Source organism: Abramis brama (genome assembly GCF_963993115.1).
Source record: "Abramis brama genome assembly, chromosome: 4".
NCBI classification, from domain to species: domain Eukaryota; kingdom Metazoa; phylum Chordata; class Actinopteri; order Cypriniformes; family Leuciscidae; genus Abramis; species Abramis brama.
In genome coordinates this window covers 23,921,267-23,949,234 of record NC_139966.1, presented here as the reverse complement: position 1 = coordinate 23,949,234, position 27,968 = coordinate 23,921,267, and the positions used below count along the sequence as shown (strand labels likewise).

Below are 27,968 nucleotides of genomic sequence, written 5' to 3'. Positions count from 1 at the left end.
GTGACCATGGACAAACCAATCTGCCTGATTGACACTGGGTCAGAAGGGAAGCTGTGTGTGCAGGACTCAGCACTACATATCCTGCAGCAGATCCAGCAGCCAGTGGTGGTGGTGGCCGTGGTGGGTCTCTACCGCACCGGGAAGTCCTACCTGATGAATCGCCTCGCAGGAAAACAAACAGGTTAGAACTGTATAGCCAGCACTGAGAGCATCCAAAAGCTTAGGAGAAACATCATGCAGTTTAAATGAATGGCCTTACATGCACAAAAGTCATTGAGGGAGGTTTTTGGTGTGGCATTATCAGGGTTTGCATTGGGTAGAACCATCGAGTCCAAGACGAAGGGCATCTGGATGTGGTGTGTGTCTCACCCCACTAAAGCAGGAACTACTCTGGTGCTGCTGGACACTGAGGGACTTGGAGATGTTGAAAAGGTGATGTAACAAGTAAACTACTAAAACACAACTAGCATCAAATGTCACAAGCAGTTTTGAGTCCAAAAATACTTTCACTTTAAAGGAAGAGAACTATATTCATATAAAAAAAACGCAGTACAGCTTTTTAAATAGGAGGAAGCCAGGCAGGGAATTTAAAACAATGTTTTCCTAACTGCCATGCACTTTCTTTTTTTACTAGCTTAACTTTTTTTTAAAAGGTTAACTAAACCCTAAAACAACTTTTTTTAGTTAATGATCTGTAAGACTGGAGCTTTATTAGTGCTGTTCATTGATTTGAGTAAATGTTTTGACATTTGGGTATAAAGTGTTTTATATGGTGTAAAAACGTCTGAGTGCTGCCCTCTTCAAGTTGAACGGTGGCTACTGCAGTTGAATTTTCCTAGTGGAAGTTGTTTCCCCGCGTGACATATGCTGGCTCTGCCAACGGCTCACTATCCCTGGCACAAGCTCACCACCACCTTCGCTAGCATCATCGGCATCAGGATTTAAGACTGCAGTTTGAGCGGCTCGAATTGATAAGAGACGCTAATACAATGCTAAATCATAAATCAGATTGTGTTTCATTTGTCATTTAATGTATGTATGTACTATAATGGTCCAGTGGCAGAACTTTGCACAGAAGACTAAGACTGTGCGTGAGCCACAAGAGAACACTGTATGTACCACTGATCGCAGCGGCAACGAGCACTTTGATCACTTAATTTAAAAAATAACACATTTTAGCGCTAGATCGCCTCTTATTTAACAAATGAACGAAATGAATGCTCTGTTAGAGTTAACTGGAGATGTTTTATTTATTTGTATTGGTACATCCGTTCCGCGAGATGTTTCAAAAGTGTTGGGGATACAATCGACCCTGGCAAAAAGTTGTGGGGACATGTCCCACCCATTACGCCTATGTGACAATCAATCTGCCACTGCAGGTCTCAGATGCATGCCCTCTGGTCAGCCCCGCCCTCGGTTCGTCCCCTCTGTCTCTGCCCACTTTTCCAGCATTGTTTTAAAAATATTGCCAGTGGGTGTAGTTAGACTTTGACCAGGGGTTGAGTTACACTTTAAAGAAAATCAGATTGACACATGTTTACTTGAGGCTTTTTACAAACATGTCCACTGGCACTGACTATTTTGAGCTGATTTAGCCACGTCAAAATAAAGACCTAAAAGTTGTATCTTGCAGTTGTTGAGCAGCTTTCATTGAGATGGATGTGAATACAAATCCAAGGCTATCTACAGTTTAGTGTCTAACTGATTTTTTGATGGCCGATGGCCAATATAAAGCTGATAAATCTGACATATATCACTATGTAATTTAAATTTAATGGTAAATAACATGTACATACCAGTTTCTGCAATGAGGCCCTGTGTTGTACGGGTATAGGTGTGTCTAATGGACAGATAATGAATAGGCTCAATATGTGTGCATATGTAACCTGTTGAAACACATCAGTGTATTATTAAATGTTTCAAACATCTTATTATTAAATAATTTAGTTACAAAATTGACAAAGCAAATCCATGTGTTAAAAAACTAGGCTATATCACTCATTCCCATTCAGAGTAATCCACATTTTCTATTGTTTTATAAAATTTACGGCATAATGCACACCTCATGTGTAATAATCTAAAATACTAGCTAGTACTGTACAGTAAAAAAAGTGCACTTCATGCACTGTAAAAGTAGTCGTTTGCACTTTAATTTACAGTATGTGCACTTTCAATGTACTTATCTAAGAAAGTACTGGGTAATATAAGGGAACTACGTTCAGAATGGGTTAAGAATAGGTTTAGGGGTAGATTCAGGACTAGTACCTAGTTATTACCCAGTTTTTGTAATTACAGTGTATTACAATGTTCATGCGAAAGTAATTACAATGTTCATGCGAAACAGGACTGTAAAATAATGTGCTACCAAGTAGTCCAGAGGTCTTCAATCCTGCTCCTGGAGGGCCACTGTTCTGCAGAGTTTGGTTCCAACCTGCTTCAGCACACCTGCCTTTGAATATTCAAGCAATTCTGAAGTGCTTGATGAGCTGATTCAGGTGTGTTTGATTAGGGTTGGAACTAAACTTTGCAGGACAGTGGCCCTCCAGGAGTAGTCAAATAGCTGGAACATTAAAGGGGCATTCCACCCATTTGAACATTGTTTTTTATTTAAAGTGGGTCATATATGTAGTCGAAATGTAAAATAAATTTTGAATTTGGCGCCTTCGTGACCGAGGAAAGACAAAAAATAACTTCAGGACGCATTTGTATGAAAGACAACAACTCCCACAATGCACCACATTGCACAGTTCCGCAAGCCACTCCCACTAATCCAGAAAGCGCATATCTGCCTATAAGAGAAATCACTCTTCCGTCTACAAGGCTAGCTACCACCAGAGCTTGAAATTCATTTCACATTCACACAAAATGTCTAGTTAGTTGGCGAACTCATTAGTGCATTACTCCTCGTTTGTATTTCTTTCGAAAAGGTGAATTATTGCATGGTACCTGGATGTTCAGTCAGAACATATGCGGTGCGAAACTAGGATAGTTCTCAACACAAACGTCCTTGTCCTCGTCTGATTCAGAGATTTCGTCCAGGAGAAATTGTCATCGTTGAAATTCTTTGCCGCAGACGGACTCGATCTCTGTGTTCGTAGTTGCATCTTACAGTCTATGAGTTGCATAGTGAGATCACCGGCGCCACCAGTCCGCCCTAACTCGAGCCAGTCCGGGCTCCTCGTCCGTGGCAGGCAGGTCTTCTGCCTCGGCTGCTCTTGGCTATAATGCGGCTTGTAAAGGTAGCCACAAACACCTGATTCAAGCATCAGACTTCCGAAATCCTCTTCTTCTATATCATATTGAGCACTCTCCTCCGCTATTGTCATTACTTTACATCTGTCTCCACAGCGCCTGTTAGCTTAGCTTCAAACAAGATGGAGGATATTGCTTTCAGTTTCAGAGAGTAAAGTCTCACCCACTGATCTGTAATAGGCCTGTAGCGTGAGCGGGTCCCGCCCCCTGGGAAAGATGAGGAACTAGTGCTTGTAGTCTCAACAGAAATCCCCCCTCTTACACTTCCTCCTACAATGACGCAAAATGACGATTTTTGCGTCATTGTAGGAGGAAGTGTAAAAGGTAAATAACGGATTTCTCCCGTCTCAGGGGAAAATGAGAGAGTGTTGCACGACCATTCAATAGTATGACTGGGTTTCTAACAATGCAAAGCTTAATGCAAATGGGTGGAGTGTCCCTTTAAGCATTTATACGATAAATTATTTGATTATTATTTGATTATTTTATTTTAATTACAGGTGCTCTAAGCGATGTTGGGTGACGTCACTTCTTGTTGACGTTTGAAGTATTGTCAAACAAAACGGAGGCAAACTTGACCCTCCCTCCTCCTCATCCCATCCCATCCCCTCCCCCTCCCTTCCGTGCTTCCTGAAACAATCACGAACGAGTCGAAGGCTTTTCCGATGTAAATTCAGGACTTCGCGCGTTCCTTCTCCTTTTCCCTATTCTTTGCTATTTGTTCATAGGAACGTCGACTCTTTGGTCGTGTGTCGACCATAGTCATTGTCGTTGTCTAGGAAATCTCTCCTCTAGCTAACTTCCCTCTTCATGCTTCTCTCTCCTCCACTCCCCACACCCCCCTTCATGTGCACGCGCACTAAAACTTCTCTTGTTAATTTATTTATAAATTATTGTTGGGACAATTTTGGGAAGATTGTTGGTGGTGTTGCATTTGCAAATGTACGATATAAGCAACCCAAAATCACAGCGCTTGCTGAGTTCATGGGCAACAGCATTAACTGAGTCACTCTGAGACACTGAAAACACAGCGCTTGCTGAGTTCATGGGCAACAGCATTAACTGAGTCACTCTGAGACACTGAAAACCCTGTTATGATGAGCTTTTTGCGTGTAAATGAACAGTCCCATTCTGAAACAAGCAAAGATGTTTAGACGTCTTTTGACGTTTAGTGGAACACTGTGTCCGTATTCAACTTTCACACTATGAAGGCTACAACTGCACAAAAAAGTAAAACATGTAAACGAATTAAGATGGAGAATGGGAACTCATGAATAAAAGTCCAGCATATGACGTTTATTGGCAAAACAGAAAAACTTATTGGGCGATGCTGATCATTAAAAAATGCCAAAAAAAACAAACTTTTGGTCGACCCATGTCCATGATTGTTTTTCTTCCTCACAGGGTGACCCAAAGCATGACACCAACATCTTCTGTCTGGCTGTGTTACTGAGCAGCACTCTGGTCTACAACAGTCGAGGGACGATTGACAACAAGGCTATATTGGAACTGCAGTATCCTTCTGACCATTTATAGATACCTATATAGACCAGAACAAATAAGTACACTACAGGCCATGGGAGAGGATTTGTGAACGGCAGTGAAGCAACACAACTGACACTGGTAAGTCATGTTAATGACAACATGGCAAATGTTGTATGTCCAGTTTACATTCATACTACACAGAATGTACTGTCTGAGCGGTAATATTCTCAAGTTTACTTAATTTCTATAGTGATATTGTCACGGTGTCAGGTTGTGTTCTCCAGGTGTCCACTAGATGTCCTCCTTCCTCACGGTGTCTGTCACATTTTGAACTACATTCCCCACGATCCTTGTCTCATCATTGCACTCAGCTGTCCCTTGTCATTAATCATTGCACTCAGCCAATTCCCCATTAGCATTGTCATTTCCCTGTGTTTATAACCCTGTCTGTTTTAGTATGTGTCACGGAGTCCTTGTGTTTATCACGCCACTTCCGAGTTCTGTTCTTGCCCGTTTGTCTTGTTTATGTTGGATTGCTACTTTGGTTTTGACCCCTGCCTGGACTGGATTTGAGTAACGGATTACCCTCATTAAAAATACATACTGCAATTGGATCTTCTCTCTGTTTCCTATGTGTGGATTGTGACAGATATGTATTACATTTTTACCTAAAATGAGGCAATGTAAGTATTATGGAATGTCAAACACTCTCATCTAATGTCTGTTTCATTCATACTGAAAGTCCACAAGTGAGACTCACAAAGTCATAAATCTTATGACGTTCCAGGAAATCCCTAATATTTTCAAAGACATCCAGAATTCGCTGCAACTGAATAACACGTAGATAGAGACGTTTTGACTGATGAAACACGAAGACAAACACAATTTAGACGATACTTGATTTATTTGTTCTTTAAGTTTCTTATTTTCATGAAAATAATGTATATTTATAATGCCATGCTAATGGACATAGCCTTTATCACATTACAGTAGGGCTGAAACTAGGGATGCTCCGATCGATCGGCCGGAGATCGGTATCGGCCGATAATCACATTTTATGACTCGACCGGTACTAGCCGATCTCACAAACCGATCATAATTTGATGACGTCAAAACGTGAGGAGGTACATGATGCGTGGGGACTTAAATGATCTGGCGATGCAGCCATGTCATCGCTGGTGTAAAATTACTATAATGTTTCGAGAAACAATGAAAACAATTAGCTATTTGTCGTATGTTACAAAGAAATCTCACATGGAGGAGCATTGTCCTCCAGAGCGAGAGCACCTTTAATTAATTAAATACATATGAGAGAGAATACTAAACCAAAAGTAATGTTTATGCAGCATGCTACATTTTAATTGTTTATTAATAAACTAGTGTTTTCTGGCTGCAAAGATATAGTTGGCGATGCTGACTCGCCATCTTCGCATGTACTGAACGCGCCTATAGAGAGAAATGCACACGTCATACGGATTAGCAGAGAGTAGCCCATTTCTTATCGATTTGAATAATTGAATAATTATTGAATAATATTTTTTTTTTAAGTAGAAATTTCAAACTTTCTATACATATATTTCTCAGGTCTGTGAGGCAAGTAGCTTATAAAGTAGCTTATACGCTGAGTTTCGGTTCATTTATGAGGCACGCTCCAGTTCACACTCCGGCGCCTCCGTGTTCTGAATATATTGTCTAATATTGTCTTCTTATTTATTCAGTCCAGGCAATTGGTTGATGAAACATTGATTGAAATTAAGATACAATTTTTACAAAACAAAACTTAATTAAAGTGGTCAAAATCATGTCTGACCCACTCCAAATGTCTCCTGATATATTGGGCATCTTATGATCCTATCTTACCCAGCTCATGCAGTTCCTTTTTCATATAATCAACATAGATGAAATTAAAAAAAGAACATTATAGCCAGCAGAAATTGGCGAACAAAGGCTTATTTGACGTGGCAGTAGTCTATTTTACAGTAAAAACTTTATAATCTATCCAAAACTAGTCAACGAAATGTTGTCTTTCATATTTCGTCTGTAACATAGGCCTATAGTTTTTCTGATATATTAGGGCATATAAATGTTAATTTGCCGTTTAATACGTTGCTTATACAAAGACATTTTATTTCAACATATTTCAGTCGATTTTTACTTATCTCAGTATAGCAATATAGTTTGGTAAAAGTTGTTCATTCATTCACACACACAAACACGATTCAAATTTAAACAGTCTTTTACGCTTTACAGACACTATTCCATTTTGAATGAGACCAAAGAGGATAGGCAGGAGGATGAGAGTGAGCGTAGGTTTCGCCGAAAGGTGACCTGTGGAGGAGGTTGTTTTGTGTCCTCAAGCCCCGTTCACACCGCCACCGATTTTGTCGCTGCATGTCGCTAGTCTCTGTACAGTGAAGTCGCTTGTGGGCGTTCATAGTGCTGTCGCTCTAATGTTATTGGTAGAATGCACGTCTGGCCATATCTTTACAAAATACCATCACAAGTGATATATACAACTATATAATTTTAATTTGACTAGGAATTAGGCTCAAAATAAACAGTATGCTGTTGGGAGAGTGTTTTTATATTACCACAGCAATGTTCAGTGGATTAAATAATTTACTAGATTAACGATCGATCAATCAACAAATTAAACTCACTCATACTGTCAATAAATTACCTAAACGTCATTCGAATTTGACAAATAATAAATTTTCTTGTCCCTAATAGTCAACAGAATGCAGGGGAAACTGTAAAATGATCTGCAGCAGTGCTAAACTTGCATCATAAAATTACAACACTTGAACTATAAATGTATGAATTAAACTCACTGAGACTGTCGACAGTTTCATTTCCATGCATCATTTTATTATATCCATGTATGTGGTTACAGTCAAATCATATAAAATTTGATATTTTGAAGCCCTCGAACTCTTCTGTCTTGCCTGCACTCGAGACGGTGACATGAGCTGAGCTCCACTGAAAGTCTTCTTTCCTATTGTTTGTCGCTCGTGCAAATCGCTTCTCATTTGCATAAAGTTGAAATTTCTGAACTTCTGTCGCCAAGGTTTACTGTCGCCGGAAGTCGCCAGCGCTCCATTGAAATTAATGGGATCGTGTCGCTTTGTCGCTGCGTGTCGCTGGCGGTGTGAACGGGGCTTAACCCCTCATTTACACTGCACACGCCTGCGGCGCATTACGGCTGCGACAAGGTTTTATTTCGTCCTCCACGCGGTGCCAACTCACACCGGGAGCGGAGCGACTGGATGCGTGAGACCACGTGATTTGCCTGTCCGACGTGTTTTTCTGATTTTGGGGTTTCTAGTACCATGGGTAAGTTGGCTAAATGTTTATGTTTTGTCCGGTGTAATTGTGTTTATTGTTATGTTTGTTTATTTTATGTTATAGGGTGTTTATTTTGAAATTGACAGGGTTTTTTGACTTTTATTTTGTATTTCCGGTGCGACTTGGTCGCGCGTCCGTCAAAAATAGACTAGGCGCCTATATTTAGCGAAGCGGCGCGAAGAGCTGCTTCTGGGAAGCTTCTGAAACGAGCCGCGTCGCGGCCGGTGTAAACACAAGCATTGACTAGAATGGGCGCGATCAGCTCCGGTAGCCGTGTCGCAGCCGTGGAGCAGTAGCACATGTAAATAAGGTCCAATTTGTTACCTGATTTGTGAGTAGCTGCAGTTAGGTACTCATTTGAGATCGAATGAGTCAACCAGAGTGTGGAAATCAGCAGCCTGAGGCTTTTCTAGGTGGATGTTGAAGTTTCTAAGAACTACGAGAGGAGTACCATCTTCATGGAAGGATGAGAGTAGCACATCAAGCTCCTCCAAAAAACTGCCAAGTTGACCTGGGGGTCAATTAACAACTACAAAATGGATTTTAATAGGACTGGTGATAGTAATTGAATGCGATTCAAATGAACTGTTGTTACACAGAGATGGTAAAGAATAACATGTCTGATCGTTGGAGATGAGCAGACCAGTGCCTCCACCCCATCCAGTCAGGTGAGAGGTGTGTGAGAAAGTGAAGTTACTAGAGAGAGCAGCAGATGTGGCAGTGTCCTCTGGTCTGATCCAGGTCTCAGTCAGGGCCAATAGGCTGAGACCTGAATGACTAGAAATAGATGTAATGAAATCAGCTTTGTTTACAGCAGACCGATAGGAAAAGAAAGTAATGTATAAGAAGACACAGGAAAAGTATGCAGTGTGCGATATATATATCGACTGCGATAATATTGTAATTGTTGTTTTAACGATGTGTGATTTGACATTATCGAGTATAGCCTATCCCTCACACACATCCAGAGAGTGCATGCATACTCTACGTCAGGGGTCGGCAAGTAAGTTTGCCACTAGATGGTGGGCCACAACTTTTTTACAGGCCACAACTAATTTAAGAAATTAATTGATGAAAAATGCAACTAGAATAGCCTGTGGCAGACTGTTACAGTGTCATTTGTAACTGGTAGTGAGCTGTTACTCTTTGTTAAATCCTGTAGTAGGACAGTCATTAACAAAAAGCCATATTTGTGTGGCGGTGTCGGGGTTTTACACTGGATAAATTAATAAAGCAGTAGTGACTAGGGATGATTCACGATTTTCGAATATTCAATTAGTTGATTTAATTATAGAATATCAAATTGGTTGTGCGATTATTGTCTAAAAAAATCCCCATGTTTTCGGTGCTGATGCGGTGGTGACGTGTTAATGTAACCAGAGGGTGACGCTGCCAATAACGCTCCTAAAAGCTTTCACAAAGAACCACAAAAGTAATGATTATGAATGTTTCAAATAAATCAAGGAGACATTTTAATTGTTTATTAATAAACTAATGTTTTCTGTGTCACTGTCGGCTGCAACAGTGACCGCAGTGAACGCGCCTATAGAGAGAAATGCACATTTCGGATTACATAAGCAGAGAGTAGTCGGTTACTTTTCATTTTGAATTGTTTTGTGTAAAAGTAGACATTTCAAGCTTGTTTGAGTCATGCTTTTAACGAACCATTTTTTTAATTTCTCTTTCCATATTGTGAATAATAAATGTATATAATTTTTTATTTGCTTGTTACACAATGGAGCCTAACTTATTGTAATAATTATTTATTTCTATTACACTTAGAATTATTCCTTGGCATCCTCACGTACTAAACTGCATTTTGTTTTATTGTTGCGTGCTTTAGGTTATTATTACACTATTACCTCGTGTGCAGAGTGATGGTAACATTTAAGCTAGCTGGTGAGAGAAAATGGCACTAGCAAAGAGTCGGAAAGTTGACAGCGAAAATAGGACATACAAAGAAGAATGGAAAGACAACTATGCGTTCATCCTTTCTAGTTTTGTGAATGCAAAGTTGGTGTGTCTTATCTGTGACTAAGTTGTCACTGTTTGCAAAGAATATAATATTAGACATTTCATGACGGCTATTTTAGAGGTGTCTAGCGATCCACAGACTCTTTTGAATGTCTTTCAGATCTTTTCAGATTAAAAGCTCTCAATTCACCTCAAAATAAAACGTTTGAATTTTGAAGGCAAAATCAGTAAAGACAAAGTTTTTGTGAGTAACTGTTGCTGTCTATCTATTTCAGAACTAGACGCTATCAAAATAATCTGGCTTCACTGGCCCGCGGTCCACCTGTTGCCGACCCCTGCTCTACGTGATTTAGTCTTGTAGATTAGACTAGTGCAGATGCCCACTTAGAGTGCATGCTTTCACTGCGTGATTTAGTCTTTATTTATATTATTTAGTAGCTAATAAATATCACAAGAGTGCAGTTTTTCTCCAAATATCAGCATGATAACAAATGTGATATTGATTTTACACTATATACATATATTGATGATATACGTTTAATAAACAACAAGTTAATATTAAGTGACTTAAATTTTAGACACCATATTGCCTGTTTTTGCTTTATTTCGCCTACAAAAATAGTTCAGAACAAAGCCACACGGTGTTTCACAAAGCATGTTTCCTTACTGAGTGAATCAGCGAGGGTTGCCAGGGTACTCCTTGATTTTATACTCACCTGCAATGTCGTTATTGAATGCAGTTGGACACGCCTCACTACCAAAACTATTTACCAATGTGAACAAACAAGACTTAACCAACGTGACTATAGCACGTGAGCACAGTAAACAAACAACGTTTCAATCTTTCAGATCTTTTCCAATTAAAAGCTCTCAATTCAAAACAAACAAGACTTCACCAACACGGCCATAGCATGTGAGCACAGTAATCAAACAATAGTTGAAGTTACTACAACTGTGCTAAAATCAAGTCAGGAAAATATACAAAAACTATTACAGTTACGGTCAACTCCTCTTGCTTGACGGCTTCTTCCTTTTGTTATTAGATGATGTACCAGTACGCCAGCGGTACCGCCGCCTACCACCTTCTCAAAATGATCTGGTTAAGACTCCTATTTGATAGCTGGTTGAACAGGAAATATTTAAGCCTCGTCAATGTAGATCATTTCATGTAATCAGACAGTGTGTGTAAATGCTGTGCTGTATACCTACTGTATATCCTACTGTACTCCAGGTTTAGGAGTAGTGTACTGCAAAACACTATGTATAGTACAGTAATGACTCTATTGCATAACCTTACCTGGACGTATTGGAGACGGAGTTCTTTGATGCACTCACCGTTCCTTTCAAAAGGAACTTTGTATAGTTGTTTCATCCGGACTGTTTAGCTAAAGTCAGAGAAATTGCTGCAATGTTCCCAAACAAAAGGTTGTCCTTTACAACTCTGTACTGAATGTCCTTCAGTTTTATTTCACTGTCAGCAATCACCATGTTGACAATAGCAAGTTCCTGTTCTTCATTTAGGAGCTTTCCTCTGAGGGAGGTAGACGTTGAATTCTCAGAGAGACAAAATACAATTACAAATTAGTGACCGGAGGCATACCGTCACTGTAATACATGGTAAAATGATTTACACTTTGCAGTAGGAGAAGCCCTTATACAATATCCTACCTGTTGTTTTCTTGGCAAATCTGGACAATCAGTTTCCACAGTGTCCCGGCTGAAATTGGGCTGTAGTCGTTCACCAACCTCTCTGTATGATAGCCCATGGTTTATGACATGGTCTATGATTGTAGCTCATATTTCATCAGTTACCCTAGCTCTTGCCCTTCTTTGAGCGCCACCACTCATTCTAACTCCTCTCCCTCTATCTCGTCCAGGCATTCCTCTCCCATGCCCTTGTCCCACTCCTTTACCTTGTCCTGGTATTTGTCTCCCTTGCCCTTGCCCCACTTCTCTCCCTTGTCCCACTTCTCTCCCTTGTCCCACTCCTCTCCTTTATCCTGGTACTTGTCTTCCTCTCCCTTGCCCTTGCCCCCTCCCTTCTGTGCTGTTCTGACATACAGTGTGAAAGTATTTGTAAATTTGGCAATGTGATAATTGTATAGCCTACACAGATGGATATTGTGCTAACTGTGTTAAGTGTTTAGGAAATAATTTGTCATAGCGATCATACAAAAACTGTAACACCATGGTTTTGCAGCGGCAGTAATAATTTTGGTTTAGTACCTATTTTATTTGTACTCAATTCACATAAGAAATGAGAAGAAAATGTGTGATAACTTAATTACCTTATTCTTGCTGTTATGGTTTAATGTTGATACCCAATCACTTCCTTCATAGCTAGGCTTGGTGATACGTAATGAAAAGTATTGGTGAAAAGTAATTAGCGCTGTTGTTGTGATTTGACTTAGTAGCTCATGTAATGACATTTAAAACGATTAAACTATGCATCATGAGTTTTTGGCACTTTGCGTTCATGCCTGAACAAACTGTCAGATATGTCACTGAACTAACAGAGTGCATCAAGGTCAGATCATCAGATGAGGATTCCGACAATTCAAGCGAGTTTGTGAAGTTCTTCCCTAGTTTCATCTGGGCTGTGAGGGACTTCACACTGGAGCTAAAGATCGACGACAAAGACGCAACAGAAAATGAGTACCTTGAGTTTGCTCTGAAACTGAAACACGGCAAGTAAAAAAATACTGCAAATGGTTATTTTAAGTGTCCTCACAATCACTATCACAATTAATTATTGTCTCTAGCTTTTCAGACTTAATGGTCGTCAACAGATCTTTTGTATTACTATTTTAAAAATCATAATTTATTGAGATAACATTTATCATTTCATAACATTTGACCAAAACATTACTGTGGTAAATTGTTTTGGTATTCAAGCTTACTATTTCCCATATTTCAGCAATATATGTCCAGTCACAATTTTATCCAGTAGTTCAGCTAACACTTTACTCATAGAACAGACATGCTCTTCTTAACTTCTCTACAATTGAGAGCAGCTAGAGAATGTGCTCAATTTTTCTAGGAACTTCCAGAAATGTGATGGAGCACAACTTGCCCAGGGAGTGCATCCAAAAATTCTTCCCTTCCAGGATGTGCATCACTTTCCCCTTTCCAACTGCCCCAGAAAATGTGTCTTGTCTGGAGAGCTTAAATCCTGCTGACCTTTCCTCTGAGTTCTTGAAGGTCGCAGATCATTTCTGCAAGATTGTCTTTAATGACAGCAATGTGAAGAAGCTGAAAGATGGAATCACAGTTACTGGTAGAGGTGATTCAGGAAGAAATTTGAAGAGTTTGCATGTATTTACAGATGACAATTGTTTAATACCTTTTCCGTATCTTCGTGTTTGACCTATTTCCATCTTTGAAGTTTTGGGGCATTTGGCAAAAACGTACGTGGACACCATCTCCAGTGGGGCTGTGCCGTGTCTGGAGAATGCTGTGCTCGCCATGGCAATGATTGAGAATGAGGCTGCAGTGAAGGAGGGGGTTCAAGTTTACAAGAGTGGAATGGAGAAGCTGAAGGACTCATTCCCTCTGGAACTGAAGGATGTGTCCTCAGAACACCAAAGTCTGAGCAGTATGGCGACACAAACCTTCATGACACGTTCCTTCAGGGACACTGACGGGGAGTGCCTGAAATCTCTAGAGGTAGACCGAATCTCTTCACAGATTCCAGTTTCAGTTCATCTATCTATAAATTACAGGAATGTCTTTCTGTCTGTGTGTCTGTTATTCGCATATCTCTTGATCCATTAGTCCGATGGATTTCAAAGTTGACAGGTGTCTTGCTATCGGCACGAGTAAGAGCAGTGCCAAGTTTGACGTTGTTTGGATTTAAAATGCAAAAGCAGAGCCGTGCAGAGACCTCTGGAGGGGCAGGTGCTCAAAGTATAAAAGGGGGCACATGGAAGAAGGCTTTAAATAGGGCTGTGCTCAAAATATCAATACAGCAATATATCAATATGGATGATTCTGTATCGATACGGCAGCAAATGCATTGATGCAGTTTTGAAAAAGAAACAGAACAGAAAAGACTAATTTTAAGTTTAAAAGTTAAAAAAATTATTTATGTGCACCTATTAATAACTCTGGGATTAGAAACTGAAGTATCTTAAGCTGTCCCAACCTGATGGCTTTTTCTTCTCTGTTATACAGAATAATAAAGAACAGCTGTTATAGTAAACTGTGTAGGACAAAATCAACGTGGCCCATGTTTCGTACAGTATAGTTTTATTTAATACCATGTCAACATCTGTGGCTATTTTCATGGCAAAAACTGATTTACAAAAAGAGTTACATTTATACAATGAAAATAAAAACAAATCAAACAGAAAAAAAAAACAGAAATTAATACTTTACAAGATTTTTAACATTAATGTGATGCCTGTTCTGGTAAACTCTCACTAAAGTCCTTTTTTTTGCTGCCTTTGCTATTGCTGCTGCTGATACTGATGGAGTTGATCTGAGACTGCAGACATTAAAACATATAGGAGATATATTAGCTGATTAAACTATTTTTATGTGACCATGACGAGATGTAAAGATTGCTGACAGTGTTTGGAACTGGCTCACTAGCTCACTGACCTGCTGTAAAGCTGCAGATTCTGCCCAGGCTGCGAGGAGAGATGTTCACAGAGGCTGCTGCACACAAAACATAAGATACTGGTAAGCCTTACCAGTGTTGTGATAATAATTTAAGGCACTCTACGTTTTTTAAATAAAAACTGTAATAATAATAATAGTTAAAGTATAAATAATATTTTTTAGTCAAATAACATAAAAAGATCAGACCCCTCGACGCCCGTGAAACTTTTCTCCCTCAAACGGCAAGCTAACGTTACTTCTACAGCCTACACACAGCAATATAAACAACATCTCTGTCTGCATGCTCTCTTCACGTTGTTCTTGTAAAATAGTAATAATAATAATAAAAATAAGTAAACCAATATCAAAATCACTTAGCTGAGAATGAAACACTACTTACCAGCAGCCGCAGAGTTGAAGATATCCTTTGGTAGTCCGCGTAGCCGCGTGAAATTAAAACATGCGTGTGCAGTGTGAGGAATCGTCCCGGATGAGTTCATCAGGTGAAAGGTCATCATGTGTGTAACGACAATGAGAAGAAATCAACCACAGACTAATTTTCTTCCAGAAAATTAATTCAAACTCTCTACTTCCTGCCGAACAAAACAGAAGATTTGTTCAGAACGTCAAATGATCCTCATCACTCTGGCTATTTAAAAGAGCCTCCCCCAACACTAACTAAATAACTGGTCAATGGCTAGCTTTGTGGCCAACTACGGACTGGTTAAGATAAAGACAGTGTCCTCACAGTCCAGAGCCATAAGTCACCCATCCTGGCGCCACAGAGTCTGCAAAAGACCCTTCTAATGACCAAACCAACGAAAACCCCCAACTAAGAACTTTTATGAGCCCAGCTAAAGGAAGAACTTGTCAATATGAGGGGGTTTTTAAAAGACAAATTGGTTCAGAAATGACACCACAGCATTCCTGACCCCTCCTCATTAAGACCTCTGAACAAAACAAACAGAGTTCTGTCTCTTCAAACCAGAGAACTGATTCTTACCAATAAACTACATAAAATCATTTAAGAACAATTCTCAATGGACTTACAATCAAACAATCACGCAACTACATAATCCTGTGTGTTTCCACCACTTATATGCATATTCTAATAAGATATGCTTTAATCCCATATAATTCATGTAATTGTTATAATTATTAGGTGTGTGAATGACAGTGTGTACTGTTTCATATCAATGCTATCTTACGGACACAACTAGCAAGATGGCTTGAATGATATCGGTGTAATATGTTTTGATCTTCTTTTAATTAGAAATCATGTCTAAACTGTGGCCTCTGTCCTCTCTGCTTAAGAGCTAGAAAACACACCAACACCCCAGATTTACGATGAAACAAAGCCAGTGTCTAATTGGTCCGCTCTCTTCAGGAGGGGGGACAAACTTTTAGTTAAAACCTTAGACCCAAAAACTAAGCTCTCTCTCTCGCTGCTCTCGAAGCTCTCTCGCTGCTCTAAAAGCTCTAAGCTCTCTAAGTTCCGGCAGACTAGTACCATGTAACAAACGAGCAGAAATAACCCAAATCAAGATCTGAAGAACATGGGTTAAACAGTTTCATTCAAGCCGTCTTACTACTCTCGTCTAAGTCTTCTTTTCTTTTCTAAGTCTTCCTTTATTTTCCGATTGAAAGTCTCGGTTTTAAGTTAAGTTTTGCTGCAAAGTTTCGTTCCACGATTCGCGGCTGCAACGCACGCTTTCAACTTCAAAGACTCAATCAACCATCAGCAACCGCCAGCCACACGTGACTGGTTCTCGCCCCATCTATCCATGCACAAGGAGACCACAGCCGACGAACGAACCCGGGGGAACCCTCTGTTACGCAACGAAGGGAATTCCCAAAAAGGAACGAGAAGACAAGCAAGTAACCTCCAGACTGAAAGCTAAACTGGTGTATTTATATAACTTTAATAACCTGCCTAAAACGATAGAAGGGTTAAATTAATGTTTGATGGTTCGTTCAGGTCATGTCTAAGTGCATTATGGAATCGTGAGATTTCATCCTTTCACTCTTAAACCCACTCTTTCCTCACTCTCTTCCTTTCTGCAACTCGTATGAATGTGTGTGTGTGTGTGTGCGTGTGTGTGTGTTTGTGTTAGACATTAGCTGTACGTGTTAGTATATAATCAATAAAGTATTGTTTGTATTTGAAAAGAGATTGCTTGTGTATGTGCTTATCAAATTTTATTGTCTTGAACTTCGATCAAAAGTTACCTATGCTTTTACCCTATTTCTTAATTTACTGTTAGGGGGTTATTCTTTCTTGGCCAGGAAGATATTATATTTCCTAGAGTTAATAATTGTTTATGCTTTCTGTTCATTGGATGAACTGATAAATTATCATATTATTGATTCTGTTACAGTAAATAATTGAAAATAATTAAATTATTAATTATTGATCATAATTCGTTATGAATAATAATTAATAATATTTATACGTGGGCGTATAAACGCTACATGTGGGTCATTTTATTTACGGCTAAATTATTATTAATTAATTGTACTAATAGTTAGATTGGGCAGGCATCCACAAAAGGGCCTTTAATCCACCAAGGGGCAAAGGGGCAGGTGTCCAAGCACCCAACACAGCTGAGCACAGCTGGCCACTCCCCCTCTCACACTGACACTGAGTGAGCACAGCTGGCCAGCTGTTCGACTTGAATCGGCGCGGCACAGACCGATTGGTGAATGACATCAAAATACCACGAGAGCGAATTGAGACCAGACAGCTCCTTATACTTTTGAAATGCTCTCGCGGTACTTTGATGTCATAAACCGATCGGTCTGTGCAGCGTCGGTTCAAGTCGAACAAGCCTTGAGTGAGCACAGCTGGCCACTCCTCCACTCACACTGACACTGAGTACAGCTAGCCACTCTCCCTCTCACACTGACACTGAGCGAGCACAGCGCAGGACCAGAGACAGAGAGGGTCGAAGAAAGCAGCAGAGCTTAAGTAGCGTTCTCTTACGAGAGGTTCTCTCGTATTGCGTAAGTTGCTTACACTACGGGTAAAGTTCATCTTTGCTCGAGATATTGAAGCCAAAAATTTTCCTTCATTTTGTATTCATTGTCAACGCAGTGCAGCAGCACGCAGACCTAGAGCGGGCTAACTAGCACGCTCATTGGCTGCTCTGCGGCAACTGCAGCAGCCTACCGCTGAGCTTGGTGTGACATTTCACACACGTCATAGCCCGCCAGAATGGGCGTGGCTTAGTGTATAAAACCGAGGCTCAGAGGCTGCTACATTGATTTTCATCACTTTAGCGAAATTCTCCGCATCGCTGGACTCTAAGAGAAGCCGCCGTCGAAGCAAGCCCAGGACAGCGCCTGAGGAAGCCGGCCATCTTCGCCGCCTTCAGCCATCCGTGTCTGCTCCGCTATCTGGCACCAGTATCCTTTTCTGTGCTTCCTCTGTGTGCTTGCCGCTGCGACACACTTCACAAAAGAGCAGAGGCGTTTGTTTCAAAATGCCTCGAAATTCCTGTGGCTCCTGCCGAGTCCCGCTCAGCGACAGAGACCGCCACGTGATCTGCGCTCTCTGCCTGGGTCGAGACCAGACGCAGCCCCGAGACGCAGCCCCGAGACGCAGCCCCCCGAAGAGAGAGCGAGGGCTGCGTGCACTGCAAAGAACTAGCGGTGTCTACCCTGCGGGCTCGACTTGCCCTGTTCGATGCTGAAGCTGCTCCGCCTGCCTTCGGGCCGCGCAAGAAGCGCCGCTCTCAAAGGCCACCGGAGCCCAGCGTGCCAGCCAGGCTTTCGCCAGATCCCCTCCCGCGAGCCTCGCTCGCTCCTTCCCCGCCCCCCTTCCCCGACGCGCAGCTGCCGGCTCCCGCCCTCACTGCCGTCGTCTCAGGGGATGAAGCGGAAGTGGTCGCCGTCGGTGACAGCTGTTCTCTCCTGGCTTCGGACAGCGAAGAGTGGTCTGGATCTCACTCCACCTCTTCATCGACCCAGGACTCTCGCCGGGCTCGCGCCAGCGTGGACGCGGAACTTCTCCGCTTCCTTACTATGGCGGTTGATCAACTGGGCCTCGAGTGGTCCCCACTGAAGGCGCCCGCGCCAAACAGGCTCGACGGGTGCTTCCTGCCTAGCCGCCGCCAAGCACCCACCTCTAGGCCAGCACCCTTCCTGCCTGAGCTCCACGCCGAGCTATCAAGTCGTGGAACGCCCCATTCTCCGCTAGACTTCGCTCCCCAGCCTCCTCGACTCGCTCCCACGTGGACGGAGCTGCCGAGAAGGGATACAGTCAAATTCCCCCAGTGGAAGAGGCGGTTGCAGCGCACCTTTGCCCGCCATCCGCCAGATGGCGCTCAAAGTCTACCCTCCCGGCCTCGGTTTTATACACTAAGCCACGGCCACTCTGGCAGGCTATGACGTGGACGTGATGTCACACCAAGCTCAGCGGTAGGCTGCTGCAGTTGCCACAGAGCAGCCAATGAGCGCGCTAGTTAGCCCGCTCTAGGTCTGCGTGCTGCTGCACTGCGTTAACAATGAATACAAAATTAAGAATAATTTTTGGCTTCAATATCTCGAGCAAAGGTGAACTTTACCCATAGCATAAGCAACTTACGCAATACTCGTTCCCTCTCTAGAGAGAACCGAGGTTACATTAGGTAACCGAGTACGTTTTATTTCATCTGCACGCACTGAAACATAAGCAGTTCTGCACGTTCACATTCTTCTGAACGAACGGAACTTGTCTGTGTTTTAGTGTGGCACAAGAACAAAACTTTAGGCTGATTAAAGCAATTACTTCCTGCAGAGTTAATGAAAGATCATGTCGGATAAAAGGGGAAAAGATTCTGCAGATGATATTTAATGTTGTGTCTGCTGGCTTTATTTCTTCAACAGCTTTAAGTTTAACGCACTTTCATGTTCTATAGCTACAGTTTTGCGTTTATAGTCAAGTACCACTTATTGCGCCTATATTGAGACTTTCCTCGGCTATTCGCAGTCCTTAAATCCATATAATTTGTGCCGTCATTGACGGAAAAATCTGTTTGCTTAAAATAGAACTTGTAACAGTATAGAAAGAACACAAAGTAACCGCTATTTTGCGTAATGTATATCTGTGTGGTAATATATAGATACCATATAATGATAAGAATATAATAATATAAGATACATAATGTATATCTGCGCAAATGGTAAATCGAGTGAGTTTGTGTTGCAGCAACCTGTGTTCAATTACAGTCCAAAGGGGTTCCTACATTCAATGTACATATCTGTTCTCATTGATGTTCTGATGATATGTGAGTTATTGGTATACTGTAATTATATGTATTGGTGGGTGTCTGTAAAAGGTACATTTTTAAGCTGTGCCATTATTTATAAAAAATTACTTAATTGTATTTGTAGCACACAATGATGCCATTACCACACTTCAAGTGTACTTGAAATGCCATTGCAATGTGTTTTAAAAGCACTAAAAGTTTGTCATCAGTATAATATTAATGTATGTTCAACTCTCTTACAGTGTAATTGAATTGCAATTGTAATGTCACCAAAATACATTTGATTGATACATTTATGTTGAGTGAATTCTGCATTTCAAAACTTAAATTTACATTTACATTTAGTCATTTAGCAGACGCTTTTATCCAAAGCGACTTACAAGTTAGGACTAGATTAAGCGAGTCATCATGAAGAGGCAAAAAACAAACAAAAGCAACGCAAGAAGTGCTCAAGATACGAAGTTCAGGCATTATTCAGAGTAGCATAAGCCCAATAAGTGAGGTTTTAGAGGGGAAGTTTTTTTTTTTTTTTTTTTTTTTTTTTTATGAGGTTAAGTGCTCACGGAAGAGATGGGTTTTCAGCTGTCTCTTGAAGGTTGTCAGGGATTCTGTATTCCGGATGAGGGTGGGGAGAGCGTTCCACCAGCATGGAACTGTGAATGAGAATGTTCTGGACAGTGATTTTGTGGCTCTCTGTGATGGAACCACGAGACGTCGCTCGTTGACCGATCGTAGGCTTCTGGTAGGGATGTAGGCTCGTAGTAGTGAGTGAAAGTAGGAGGGAGCTGAGCCTGTGATAGATCTGTAAGCGAGCGTCAATGCCTTGAACTTGATGCGAGCAGCGAGAGGTAGCCAGTGCAGAGAGATGAACAGAGGAGTGACGTGGGCCCTCTTTGGCTCGTTGAAGACAAGACGAGCTGCAGCGTTCTGGATCATCAGTAGAGGTTTGGTTGCACATGATGGAAGTCCAGCCAGAAGAGCATTGCAGTAGTCAAGCCTAGAAATGACCAGGGCCTGGACGAGAAGTTGTGTTGCATGCTCAGTTAGGAAAGGCCTGATCTTCCTGATGTTGTGCAGTGCAAACCTGCATGATCGAGCTGTCTTTGAAATGTGATCTGTGAAGGTCAGCTGGTCATCAAACGTTACTCCCAGATTTCTGACCGACCTTGATGGGGTGATTGATGATGAATCTAGCTGGATAGTGAAGTCGTGCTGTAGAGACGGATTGGCAGGGAGGACGAGAAGCTCAGTTTTTGCCAGGTTGAGCTGCAGGTGATGTTCCTTCATCCATGTCGAGATGTCCGCCAGACAGCTTGAGATCCGTGCAGCTACTGTGGGGTCATCTGGTTGAAATGAGAGGAAGAGCTGTGTGTCATCAGCATAGCAGTGGTAGGAGAAGCCGTGTGCTTGTATGATGTGTCCCAGTGATGTGGTGTAGATGGAGAAGAGGAGGGGTCCCAGCACTGAACCCTGAGGAACCCCTGTGGTCAGTTGATGTGCTCTGGATACCTCGCCTCTCCATGCGACCCTGAAGGACCTACCTGTGAGATAGGACTCAAAGCAGTGGAGGGAAGTTCCTGTGATGCCCAGTGATGAGAGGCTGGACAGAAGGATCTGATGATTCACAGTGTCGAAGGCAGCGGACAGATCCAGGAGAATGAGGACTGAAGATTTGGAAGCAGCTTTTGCGATCCGTAGGGCTTCTGTGACTGACAGTAGTGCAGTCTCAGTTGAATGCCCTTTCTTGAAGCCAGATTGGTTGACATCCAGCTGGTTGTTTAGAGACAAGAAGGATGTTACTTGGTTGAACACAGCTCTTTCAAGTGTTTTCGCAATGAATGGTAGGAGAGAGATAGGTCTGTAATTGTCTACAAATGATGTGTTTAGTGTTGGTTTTTTAAGCAGTGGAGTAACCCGAGCCTGCTTGAATGCTGTAGGGAAGGTGCCAGTATGGAGGGATGAGTTGATGATGTGTGTGAGTGCTGGTAGAAGAGTGGGAGAGATGGCTTGTAGAAGGTGTGAGGGGATGGGGTCTAGAGGGCAGGTGGTAGGGTGACTGGAGAGGAGAAGTGTAGATACTTCTTCCTCGGTTAGCGGAGAAAAGGAGGACAGAGGGTTATTGGCTGTGGAAGGGGTCAGTCTGGGTTCCTGTGTGTGTGGAGCTGAGAACTGACTGCTGATAGTTGTTGTTGTTTTGTTGGTGAAGAAGTTTGCAAAGTCGTCAGCAGTTAAAGAGGAGGTGGGTGGTGGTGGAGGTGGACAGAGGAGAGAGTTGAATGTCTTGAAGAGTGATCGTGTGTTGGAGGAGTTGTTGATCTTGTTGTGGAAGTAGGAAGATTTTGCAGCATGAACATCAACAGAAAAGGAAGAGAGGAGAGATTTATACATACTCAGGTCAGATGTGTCTTTTGATTTGCGCCATTTCCTCTCCGCTGCCCTGAGTTCGGTCCGGTGTTCACGAAGAACCTCAGATAACCAGGGGTTGGAGGGAGTAGCGCGTGCTGGCCTGGAGGAGAGAGGGCAGATAATGTCTAGAGAAGAGGTTAGAGTGGAGCATAAGGTATCCGTTGCGGTATTCACATCCAGAGATGAGAATTGTGAGGGTGAGGGAAGAGAAGATGACATGGCCGAGGAAAGATGGGAGGGAGAAAGTGAGCGCAGGTTTCGCCTGAAAGTGACTGGTGGGGGGGTTGGTGGTGCAGTGGTAGAGAGAAGTAGACTGAAAGTAATGAGGAAAATACAAAAGTATTTAAATACAAAAGTATTTAAAGTGTACTTGGAATAGTTACACTTTAGCACAAACAAGTATCTTAAAAACAACTTTAGTTGAGCTTCAGCACTAATTTTGGACAACTAAAGTACAAAATTAGTTGTTCCAATTTAGCAGACTTTAAATATTCCAATTTATATTGGGCCACAAATAAACTTAGTTATATTAAAGTACATGTGAATATTGTACTTAAGTATACTATTTTTTCACTAGGGAACACTGGGCAATCAACTGAAAAATGTAATCTCTTTTCTGGCCCTTCGTTGATTCTGAATACTTATTGCAAATGCAGTATTGCAGTGTGATTATTTTGCCGCCCTCTCCTGGGGTTCAGTGGTACGAAGAGATGTACAGATTGCTGAAATGTCCTGTGATTCATTGGAGAACTGCTACTGACATGCTACATGTTATATTTTTAGGAAAACATTAATAAACTCTTTGAGGGATACCTGTGCCAAAACGAGCAAGCTTCAAAGAGACGATGTGAGGATCTCTTGTCATCCCTCTCGGCACCAATGATAAAAAATCTTAAGCAGGGCTTCTATGCTAAATCTGGTGGCTATGATCTCTTCTGCAAGGATCTGGAGGATATTGTGAAGAAATATAACAGCCAGGCCAATAAAGAAGTCAAGGTCGTGCCCATGTCAGACAAAATCACAGGAACATGACCTCTTTCATCATCATCTTCATAATTATCAATTCTTTCCTGTATGTTAATAGGCTGAAGAGGTCCTGCAGGAGTTTCTCAAGCAGAAGTCTGTGGATTCTAAAGCCATTCTGCAGGCCGACAAGAAACTGACTGTGAAGGAAAAAAAGATTATGGGTGAGGATTTTAAGTCATAAAATCCCAATTCCCTTGCTTGGTGTTCAAAGGTTGAGGTACTTATGAGAGTGCTGCTGCACTGAAGGACACATGGACAGGTGGGTCAAGGGTCCAAGAATAGTTCCACTTTCAGAGCACAGATAATTTTATTCCGATAACATCTGCAGTCCTTAGTTTAGGCTATAGAGAGACTACTTATGCCATTATCATTGTGAATAGAGATCAGTGGGATCAAAATCAGTGCTTGTAAATCTTCAGTCTCTAATTTATGGTTTCTAAATCAGTTCTAACTTAGTCATGTAAGGCCAGAACTACATTAGCAGATTTCACATCAATATGTTATTAATGTTTTTGAAAGAGTGCACCTTAGAAGGAAATAAACTCAAGTTTTCTTAACTCTTTCCCCTCCATTGACAAGATTTCCCATAATTTATGGCACAACACTTCCCAACCATTGATGGCGGCAATCCGTGTTTTCACTGTTATGTGGTAGGGGACCCTGTTAAGCATCTTCTGTACAGCACTGTTGGATCCAAAAACAAGGGAAGATGATCTGTGTAAACCATTAGGAGTGGATAGAAATGGTTTACGCACAAGTAAGCTAACATGATCACAAAACAGAGGCTCTTTCTTTTGATATATTCACAGTTTAAATAATAATCTAAAAAAATATTCTGGGGGTCATAGGTTTGTGAATCTGATCAGAAATGCTGGTGGTGGCTAGCAACTTAAAAATACTCTGGCTGGGGAAGAGTTAAATTATGTATTAGTATGTTTAGAAGCATTAGCATATTTCCTTATATTGTTCACTTATTTCCTTATAAAGCAATGAATCATATTTAAAAAATATATTACCATGCAAAATCGATCTGCCTTAAGAGGGTCAAACTCCATATGAGAAGCGTGGTGCCATGTATTTAAAATTCAAACGCATCATTTTCTATGAGTGTTTGCATGAACGCTAACAGCTACGACTCAAAATCTGTAACAGACTCAGGCTGAGTAGGATCCATGTGCAGTTTATTTAAATAGCACAAGCTCAGTGTACAAACAGGTGTAGTCCAAAAATACCAGGCGAACAACAATATCAGAGACAGGACATACAACGTGGTCAAAACAGGCAGTGGTACGAGGCCGGCAGCTAACGACAGAAGTGAGAGTCCAGGTAAACAGAAGGGCAGGCAGAGAAGAGTCGTAAACGGTAATCCAAGGCAGGGTCAAAAAACAGGCAATAGATACAATGATATAATAATGCTCAGAAATGCAGCCGGGGCAAACAAGACTTAACAATGTGTGATTGAACAAGCAGGGTTTAAATAGTGTGGTGATAAGGATCAGGTGTGCAGTAATCAGTCCCTGTATGTGGGTTCTTGGGAAATGGAGTCCAAAGCTAACATTAGTACTCAGAAGAGTGAGACAGGGGAATCTTCACCAGGCGTTCGTGACAAAATCCTTAAAGTTTTAGCCCAACGGCACTCAAATAGTTTTACATTACATGACAACTGTCCCAAATTAGCTCTAAAGAAATATTAATAATCAATCATAACTTGTTATAATTGATTATGAATATTTGGATCAGTTAATAGAACTAACTTATTGTAGTAAAAGAACACAGTGTTAATTGTTTATTAATTCTAAGAAATGTTCATTTCCGGGGGAGAGAAATGTCTTTCTTACTGTACAGTACTAAGAGCCTGTAGTCAAAATCTAAATCGTAAAATAAACTTTGTTGCAAGCAGAGAATCAGAACCAAATATGCATTGTGCACAAGTTTAATTAACTAAATAACAAGCATAACTAATCTAAACACACATACATACATGCATAGGTAAAATGGTGAGTGACAGAATGAAACCGGAAGCAGGAAATGGAACTATGGGAAAGATTTTAACTATGAAAAGAACCATCAGCTTATCATTTTCAGAGCACCTCATTAACTGTATATTGCATGCCCTTTGCAGTGAAACATTTTGTGAAGTTCCTGAAGAAGGATTTTGATGGTCCCATGAGTCTCAAACGATTTCTTCGGTGTTGACTGAAGAATTGGTGATGAACTTGCGTGGTTGGTTTGACTCTGTTCCCATGGCTGGAGTGCTGATTGTGGCCTGCCGGCCTTGGGCCGGAGAGGACACGCATAACAAACAGGAGAAGGGAGGAAGTCGGAAGAGTTAATGGTGGGAGTTGCGATTGACTTCTTCTGCATTGAATGAAGACATTGTGCCACACTCCTGATGTTGTCCTTTGATTCAGTTCTGGTTGAAAGTCCTCTCTCTCCTGAATGAGCATATGGTTGGTTGTGAGTCAAGGCCTGCTGCCCTGGGGCCTAGTGTGGCCATGCAGGACAGCTATGTGAACGTACCGAGAAGGCCAAGAGAAGGAAGAGCTTGTGTAGAGGCCATTTAAAGTCTGAGAAAGGTCACACCTCTCAGGGTTGGCTCGACCAAAGGGGGAATTTCCAAGCGATATATTCCTCTGTTGGGAGTATTTATGATAGATATAACAAACACACACTGCATTCTATGATAAGTTGATATACACTAAAGTGAGTCATTAAATGAGGATTAATTAGAAAGGAGACACGATACAGGTGAGGTTACATTGACCGTTGGTTCTATCATAAAAAACATAGTATCAAAGACATAATAGTATCAAAAGACACTACACAAGACAGTAAATCATTCACACAGTGTTCTGGGGTGCATGTTCATTTATAGATCAGTTTGTCCATAAATAAATAAAGGAAAGTCTGTTTTAAGGGCTGTGGGTCTTTCCTATGGCCTCTTCTTTTTCCACGTGACCACATTTTTAACAGCAATAAAACCAACTTATCTGATCATAGTCGTGGTAACCAAGACCCTTCTTGCCCTTGTTGGGGGGATGGAACCACAGATCCCAGAGTGAGTTTTAAAGATTATTTGTTAAATGTAACAAATAATTGTGTCTGATTTGTCTCAGTCGTTACAGTACCTACTGACATCATCCTCAGCTATAAAATACAGTGTGTATAGATATTTGTTCTGTAACAAGTTTGCTATTTTGTTAGATGCTTGAAAAAAGTAAAAAAAAAAAAAAAAAAAGTGTGACCAGTTTTACAGTAAAATAGAGCCCCTTAAACATCATGGTTTGAATTTATTCTCTCATCTGTTTTCTTCCTTTTTTTTGCCAATGAATGACCAGAGGAAAAAGAGAAAGCAGCCCTCCTGAAGCAGGAAATCAAAGCTAAAGAGGAAAAGCAGCGGCAACTTGAAGAGAAGATGGAAGCAGAGAGACAGTGTAACGAAGAGAGGATGGAACAGATGAAGGAGAAGAATGCTGAGGAGATGAAGCTCCTGAGAGAGGAGGCTGAGCGTGCCATGGACTGCAAACTAAGGGAACAGGCTGCTCTGTTGGAGAAGGGCTTTACTGAGAAGGCAGACAAGATGAGTCAGGAGATGGAGGAGTTCAAGAGACGAAACACTGAAGCTGAGAGTAATAGAGCTAGAGAGTTTGCAGTGATTTTAGAAAACCTCAACAGAAGACATGAGGAGACCATGTCTATGATGATGAAGCACCATGAAGTACGGATGGAGGCCATATTGAAGAAAGATGACTGTTGTATTATGTGACATGCTTTAATTCCATGATCATCATTGAACAGGAAATTATAATTTCACTTCACAAGCTTGTTTGTCTAGTCTAAATGGCCTATTGCTATGATCCATCATAATCACGTTTATTAGATGTTGTTAATTATAAAATAATACATGGTTACATTATGAAATGGATATATGTATATCTCCAAAATCTTGTAAAATAGTAAATATGGGATTGTGCTCAAAGGAATCTGTGTAAGAATGAACAGGTAATAATAAGAACTAAAAATAAATATGGAGGTTAGAAAGAAAGAAAGAAATTAATACATGCTCAATATGTGACGTTTAAAATTCTACATGTGTTATTAATCATTTATTACATGGCTCTTTTGAATACTTGATTCTGATTGGTCAATCGTGCCATCTAGTGGTTTGTTATCCCCTGATAACAACAGGTAACACTGATACCGTAGGTTTGACGGGCCCCATTTATTACATATAAACATTGCTTCCATGACCAAATTTAGAAAGCTGTCATTTAAAGCAGTCGTGTCTCTTCTTGGATTAAACTGCTCGATTCATGATACTTAATGAACGTTTTGAAGCGTCATAGTTATGGGCGAATAGACTTTCAATGTCACTTTTCAATGGCAAAAGTGTCATGCGCCTACAAGCGGACCTGATTGAATCATCCTCATAGACGTAATGAAGACAGAGCCTTAATCAACGTATCACTACAGGACCTAGTTGAACACATGTAGCCAATAAAACCACCACAGATTACAATTGAAATTATTTAGACATAATCTACTTTTCTATACATGTTTTTTTCTTCATTACTTTATCCACAACCCCATTTCCAGAAATGTTGCCACATTTTATAAAATCCAGTAAAA

The 27,968-nt window shown here is 41.1% G+C and overlaps 1 protein-coding gene across 1 annotated transcript; it reads left to right on the top strand.

Annotated features, from left to right (window-relative positions):
- Nucleotides 1-6: 6 nt before the first annotated feature.
- On the top strand, nt 7-27,349 carry LOC311081190 (guanylate-binding protein 4-like; the record flags this gene model as incomplete). The annotated part of the gene is made up of 9 exons (XM_084111603.1): nt 7-181; nt 305-432; nt 4,657-4,766; nt 12,553-12,743; nt 13,097-13,339; nt 13,442-13,722; nt 23,097-23,309; nt 23,398-23,500; nt 26,678-27,349. 9 exons carry the CDS (start codon nt 7-9, stop codon nt 27,103-27,105), a joined length of 1,872 nt encoding a protein of 623 aa, XP_083967729.1. The 3' UTR covers nt 27,106-27,349.
- Nucleotides 27,350-27,968: the final 619 nt, after the last annotated feature.